General features: G+C 43.1%; 1 protein-coding gene across 1 annotated transcript in view; it reads right to left on the bottom strand.

Moving 5' to 3' along the window:
• Patl1 (PAT1 homolog 1, processing body mRNA decay factor) overlaps window positions 1-6,579 on the bottom strand; it is a 34,396-nt gene extending 27,817 nt beyond the window's left edge. Inside the window, exons 1-2 of the mRNA XM_021197092.1 lie at window positions 6,408-6,579; window positions 4,517-4,628 (exon numbers count right to left, since the gene is read on the bottom strand). Coding sequence (XP_021052751.1) covers window positions 4,517-4,628; window positions 6,408-6,422 — 127 coding nt within the window. The 5' untranslated portion in view covers window positions 6,423-6,579. The remainder of the gene's footprint in view (window positions 1-4,516; window positions 4,629-6,407) is intronic.
• Window positions 6,580-7,390: the final 811 nt, after the last annotated feature.

Raw genomic sequence — 7,390 nt, 5'->3', positions numbered from 1 at the left:
TAAAAAAAAAAAAAAAAAAAAAAAAAAGAGAGGAGCTCTATATGTAGCCCAGTCTGGGCTTGAACTCTTAACAAAAACAACCCTAAGCTGGTAGGGTTTCCAAATTCAAGATTTTGGTGTCAAAGGACTTAAGGCCTGCTATTTTAGAAAGAAAGGAACACATCAGACCCACTAAGGTATCCTTAAATCAATGGATCACTTTGTATCACTAGAAAAGGCAAGAGTTGTAATATATCCAAGCTTCTATACATAAGTCATCTGTCATGTATGGTTTTTAGCCCCTTAACCAAGTACATGGTCAAGTGACACTTTTTCTTGAAATGTCATCTTATAGAAAATAATTTAAGGAGCCACTTTATTATGAGAAGCTCTGAAAAGAAACCTTTGTTTTACTCAAAAGGCAAAAATAAAAATACACTTCAGACAGAAATTATTTGACCAGGTGGTAATAGCACGTGCCTTTAATCCCTGCATTCAAGCAAGCAGATCTCTATGCATTTGAAGCCAGCCTGGTCTACAAAGTGAGTTCCAGGACATCCAGGGCTACACAGAAAAACCCTGTCTTGGGAAACTATACTTATATATCAAGGGCTAATCATGACTGGAACTGGGGAGATGGTTCAATGGATAGAGCACTTGCCACACAGACATGAGGTCAAGAGTTCAAATCTATCTCTAGCAACCCATATAAAAACCTGAGTGGGTGTCCAATCTGTAATCCTAGCAGTAATGGAGTTGGTGGGGAGGAATCCAGAGGCCAAGTTGGCTAGCTAGACTAGCAAACTCTGGATTCAGCTAGAGACTTCCATCTCATTAAATAAAGTAGGAGAGTGATTGAGGAAGTCACCTGACATTAACCTCTGTATCCTCACACATGTAAACATGAACACACACATAGACCACACAAATACATATGATAAAAAGTGAAATTAAAACTTCACACACAGTAAGTACATACAAATGAATAAAACATGAATACAAATAAACTAAAAATATAGTTGTTTATATGCCAATGTTTGACCTAAGTATAGCATTGGTCAAATAGATAAGAAGAATAAAAAAAGGAAGGAGACATTCCTTCACCTAATAAACCAGAATACCCCAATGAACCTTTTCTATAAACTTTACCACACCTAAAGCCTATCTTCAGGCTATTTCTAAGTAAAAACAAAAAGTGGAAGGATGAAGGAACATGAAGCTCTTCCAAATAAAAGTGGTTCAGACTTCCCCAAATGCATCTGTACTACAACCAGTAGTTCATACTAATTGCATTTAGTTTCTGAACCCCTTGGCCACCATGGCTTCCTTATCTGTTAAAATTAGGATAATACTAGGGCTGGGGATATAGCTCAGTGGTAAAGCACTTGCCTTGTGTGGAGTTGGTTCAATCTTTAGTACAGGAAAAACAAACACTGCTATAAATATTAATAAATGTAAATTATTGAGAATAGAGCCTATTACCACCAAGTAAGTGTAACAACCCCCCCCCCCTCCACACACACACATTGAGACAGGGTTTCTCTGTGTGGCTGTCCTAGAATTCACTCTGTAGACCAGGCTGGCCTAGAACTCAGAGATCCACTTGTATCTGCTCATAAATGCTGGGATTAAAGGTCTGGACTTCCTTTAAATAAGTTTAAGTGTAAACTTATTTTCAGATAATGAATAGGGATTACTGTAACACCACTTGTTACTCTGAGATATGCAAACTTTTTTATGCAGAAGACAAAGGGTTAAGTTTCTTATAGAAAGGTGACATCAGAACTTTTGTAGCCAGTAATGTAAAGTATCCACTATGCTAACAGGTATTATTCAAAGTGCTGACCCCACAATTACAAATCATCAAATCAACACTTTACACACTGGTTTGAACTCTGTATTCCCTGTCTCTCTATAATGGTTTTCCAAAGAACTTACAGATCAACTTAGAAGGCAATATTTTTAGAATATTATATTTTTTCTATAACAAAGATGTAAGGAATTAAGAATTTCAGTTTACCACACCTTAACCACTGGTAGTTGGTAAGCAGAAGCATACAGATCTCTGAGTTCAAGGCCAATCTGGTCTAAAGAGTTCCAGGACAGCCAAGGCTATACAAAGAAACTCTAGTCTCAAAAAAATAAAAACAAACAAACAAAAAACACATGCCCCCCCACCCCTTCCCCCCAAAAAAGAGAGGAAGAAAGAATTTCAATTTACAAAGTTGACCTTTGAAAAACTTTTTTCCATTATAATCTTTGTTGGCAAAGAAGTCCTTAATTAGTCTTCCCCTTCAGGTAAGAAGTAAGCTAGTCATGTTACCTGGTTGCCTCTATATTCTACTAACTGCTCTTTACTCTGCACCAAGACCTTTACTTGATCACATAAAATAAGTCTATAGGCCCTAGTATTCTTTTCAGTTCAGCGTTCCTATCTTGTGATGACAAACAGGATCGGAGGGGGTGCACTGTCAAAACTCTGAATGCCAAAGCCGGGCCTGGTGGCGCAGGCCTTTAATCCCAGCACTCGGGAGGCAGAGGCAGGCGGATTTCTGAGTTCGAGGCTAGCCTGGTCTACCAAGTGAGTTCCAGGACAGCCAGAGCTGTACAGAGAAACCCTGTCTCGAAAAAACCAAAAAAAAAAAAAAAAAAAAAAAAAAAACTCTGAATGTCAGTGAGAAGGCAAAGATCATTTTGTCAAGGTTCAAAATCGAGAACATACTATGCTGTCTCAGTAAAGTATGTTAATCATATGCATTTTAATGTTGAAGATCTTGCTGAAAATGGTAACACTCTATACAGTACTTTAATAGAAAAATCTTGACACAAGTATATACTGTTTGTAGTTTTTACTATATTTTAGGAACTACTGCTAAACTATCTTCTAAATACAATTTGCAATTGGTATCACTTCTCAGTGCTTGCAATTCTAGTCTACATAGTTTCCTTTGCAATCTCCATGGAGACAGACAACAGCATCTTGGATCATGTCATTCTCCTGAACAATCTCATCTCCTAACTCTGGATATCTTCCAAGATTCTTTAACTCTTGTCTCTACCAAGCACTGCTTCTACTGTTAGCAGATTTCTTGCTGCTCTCCCTCAGGACAGTTTTAGATTTCTACTGACTTTTGTAAATGATAGAAAAAAACAACTTTCATTTTTGCCATTTCATTTAATTTTGTGAGCCTTGAAAACTTTAAACTGTTTAAAATTATTGCAAAACCAGTAGCCACTGTAAGATTTTTGAAGCTTTTTGGTACTGAACATCTTGAGATAACCCACTGCTGTTGTATTTTTCCTGACTTTATTATTTGACTTCAAACACTTGTACAGACTGAACTTCGGCAATTTCAAAGAAATAACAAATATTTACACGCCCCCAACCTACACACCGTCACTGCTGCACTCCACAAGCTGAAGCAGGAATATCTACATTTCAGGCAGGCATCTACTCTACTTGCTCTTTTAAAGTATAAACTTTACCTTCGTCTACTTTCTCTGAACTTGTTCAAAGTACTTTTACTAATTTATGAGAACATTTTATCACCCAAATTCTTTGTATAGTGTTTCCACTGTACTGAAAACACTTCTGAGACAGTAGAAATTATTATGAAATATACTAGTGATCGCCTAAGAGCTTCCTTCCACTTCTGAGGGTGTGTGTGAGACAGGGACAGTCCTGGAACTCAGAGCTCTGCCTGCTTCTGCCTCCCAAATGCTGGGATTAAAGGTGTGTACCACTACTGCCTGGCTTTTCCTCCCCTTTTTTGGGACACAGGTTTTTCCATGTAGTCTAGGCTAGCCTAGAACTCAAGATTTTCCTCCATCTGATTGGGGTAAAGTGAATTTTAAAATGTCTTACATACTACATCAGAATTTTCAATACATCCACTAGCTTTCCTTGAATTCTCTACAAACACATCTTTTATCCAGGATTACTTTCAACCTCATTTAAATGTCTATTTTTCCAATTATTTAAATTCCTTATATTGGCAACCTACAGCTACGGAGAATTGAGAATACCTGCTATTATAGGTGAAGCAAAGAGGCCCTGGTGAGCTGAACAGAAGATGAATTGCTATTACTTAGTGAAGACTGTAATAGCAGTCATATATAAACAAAACTGGGTCAGGAAGAACACTCAGCTCACCTGAGTAAATAAAACCAATTTATGCACAAATCTTGTGATAGACAACCTTAGTCTAACCCACAGAACACAGTTGGATGAACCGGTCAACATCTGTAATCCAAATATTCTACTTTGGGACAGAAGACGGAGCACAAGAATGACCCAAATTTCTGGACCACCTATCCTTAAATATGTAGCTCTGTGGAAGAAACAAGAGAGATCCTATCTCAACAAGGTAGAATGTGAGCTCCAACTCTTGAGATCTTCCTTTGGCCTTCACAAGACAGCCATGGAACACGCTTACCCACACTCACACACATGTATACACAGAAAACCCACATTAGAGGTTGACCTACCACCAAAGTCCTTGATGAGATCAACGACAGTATAAAATATGTCACTTACCAACTGCACCTGACCCAAAGGTATCATCATTAAATTGATCAATTTCTTCATCTTCTTCTCCCAGGCCTTGAAATGCATCTTCATCTTCATCTAGAGGACAATCCTCCAAAGACTACAAAAGAAAAAAAAAGATTAACTTCTCAAGACATTTATGTAGTCATTTAAAGTTGGGCCTAATTAATGACACAAAATTCCTTTATATCACTTTGAAATAGTGGTTATTATAAATGAACACCTTATTATCTTGAGTTTCATGTAACTTTTTCAACAAAATTCCATTTTCCTCATGACATCCCTCATGACTTCCCCAATGCTTTTAAGTCTGTCCATCTTTCTTCCTCTTTCCTGTAGGACTAAACTCTAGCCAGAAAGCAAAACACCATGATTTTCAGCTACAATTTAAATTAAGCATTAAAAAACCATCGCGACTTCTTTCTACACTTACAAAGTTGTCTATGTGATGATGCTAGGTCCCCCTGGAACTGTAGTTACAAGCTGTGAGCTGCCATGTGGGTGCTAGGAATGGAACCAGGGGTTTGTGGAAAAGCAGCCATCTCTCCAGCCCCCAGACACCTTTTGAGGACCTACTATGTCTTGGACTCTGTACTAGGTACTAAATCTCTGTGCCTTAAACTGTAATGCTGAGCCAAACACAACTTTGAAAGAAATTTGTGTGAGGATTAAACACAGCAAAGATTTTAGAAAGCTGAATAAAAACACCATCACATTTTGGGTATACTCTAATTTATTTTGTTTTAGTTACTATTTCTCTAGGTACAGTCTGGCTTAGATTCTCCTGCCGCAGTCTCCTGGGAGTAAAGATCACTAGACAAGCTTGGTATGTCCTAATTTCAATCATTTATCCCAATTCAGATTTATTCAGTTTACTAAGTTTTCTTTGCTTCTGGCAACTTCTATTCACAGTATCTCATCATCTCTCCCCATGTGAGAGTCAAAAAGCGAGTTGAGTCACAAATGTAGACCCAAGCATTCTACTGTTTCCAATGTTCAAAGATTCCAAATTGGAATTCTACACTCTAGTCGAACAGCTTGTGATAGAACTTACCTGGGAACTTTTAAGGGCCTTTTTAACCTAATCTTCCTCCCCCCAAAAAGGCAGCCCTGCAGCTGCCTCCTCCACACCAGAAGCAACTTCTAGCAACTCTTTATGAAAATCACAATCATCTACTGGACCATATCAGGATGACTCGGTAAGGATTTCCCTAGCTCAGTCCTTCAGCTACAAATCCGGAGTCTGTTTCGCCCCAAGATTTGGAGTTGCTCAAGGTCACACAGCAGTAAGTGACGGTCAGCAAACAGCTACATTCTCCAAACAACGTCACCAAACCCACACTTTTCCTCCATTCACCTAGAAGGAACTTCTACGGGACACGCCCCCTCCCCACTCCCAGCCTTCTCTCCAAGCCGACTAAAGTCTCAGCCCGAGGGCCGCCAGTCCCGGTCCCTCCACTTGACCGACCGCTGCCCTCGTGCACAGGGCTGTGTATAATCCGGGTGAAGGGGTTCCGGGTGCAGGGCGGGAAACGCTTCCGTGGGCATTCCCCGGGGATTCTGCCTCAGGAAAAACCACCGGGTAGGAGCCATGCAGGTCTCCAAGGCAGCTCCACGAGCGGAGGCGCAAGCCAAGGTTCGGGTTACCGCACTTAACGGGCTCTCCCCGCCGCAAGCCAGCGGCCGGCTCTCGCCAGTCCCGCCCCCCCCGAGGTGCGCTGAGGGCCGCACCCGAGCCCCGCGGCCGAAGCGGGGTTCCCAGCCGTCCGCGCCCTGCCCCCTCCTCAGCAGCACAAGACCCGCGCGACGGGCAAGCAGAGGAAAAAAAAAAGGGGGCGCGCGGGCGAGGGAGGGGTCACTTCCGGTCGCAGCCACTCACCTCGTAGCGGAACATTCTTGGGGAGGGGGGAAGGGAGCGGGGAGGGGAGTGGGGGGAGGGAGGGAAAGAAGCGCCGACTCCCCGGGTTGCTCCGCGCGCGCGGGTCTCCCACCGGCTCGCGACCCCTGGCCGCCGCCGTACGCCGGAGCGTGCGTGGGGACGTGCGCAGGCGCGCCTCGGGCTGGGCGGGCGCCCCGGCGGCCGCAGCTGCGCGGGGACAGATTTGGCGTTTGGCTTCCTAGAGTGAGCGGCGGGAAAGAGATCCCTAGGCGAGACACTGCGCACGCGCGGGCCATCGGGGAGGGATGACCCAGAGAGCCCCGCCTTGGGGCTCCTCCTCCGTTCTCCCAGCGGCACAGTTGCGCAGTGCTTTGGAGTCACGAGGTGCCCGTCACTGATTGGGCAGTGAAAAGCCTTGTGAATGTCATAGAATGCGCCCCCCGAAGCGTCTCAGCCGAGAAAATCGGGGATTTATTCTTGGGTGATTTCTTTTAACGTCCAGTGTCCTCCTCGGGCTGCCTTGACTTGGTCTGTGAGGGGGAATAATATGGAAAATCAGTATTCTTGGAAAGGGACAGACAGGTCGCTGGCTGAATCAGTCGGGAGGCCAAGGCTGTGATTGATTGAGGCCAAAGTGTTGACAGCGTCTGTTTTTAGGAAAAAGACGAAGGCACATTTAAGAAGGATTATCTAAGATGATATTTTTAGATGCCAGGCCCTTCACCCCGTTGGGAAGCGGGAGAGCCCTAACCGGTCGCCTAGCCTTGGGGCTGGGGTCACCGCAGCAAGGTCAGTGAGCTTGGGTGCGCTGTAGACAGCCATTTCCGCTGAGGAGGAAGCTTCTAAGCCTGGGCACCCTGGTTCTAGAAGTCTGCTGCTTTGGTGTTTTATTGCCTGGAGCGAGTCCGTTTAAGTGGGAGTCTTAATTTTTATTTTATTTTTGAGCCAGGGTTTCTCTGTGTAGCCTTGGCTGTCTTGTTATT

This window comes from Mus pahari, chromosome 1 (genome assembly GCF_900095145.1).
Source record: "Mus pahari chromosome 1, PAHARI_EIJ_v1.1, whole genome shotgun sequence".
In the NCBI taxonomy this organism is placed as follows: Eukaryota; Metazoa; Chordata; class Mammalia; order Rodentia; family Muridae; genus Mus; species Mus pahari.
The sequence above is the reverse complement of the archived record's forward strand: the minus strand, read 5'-3'. Positions and strand labels throughout refer to the sequence as shown.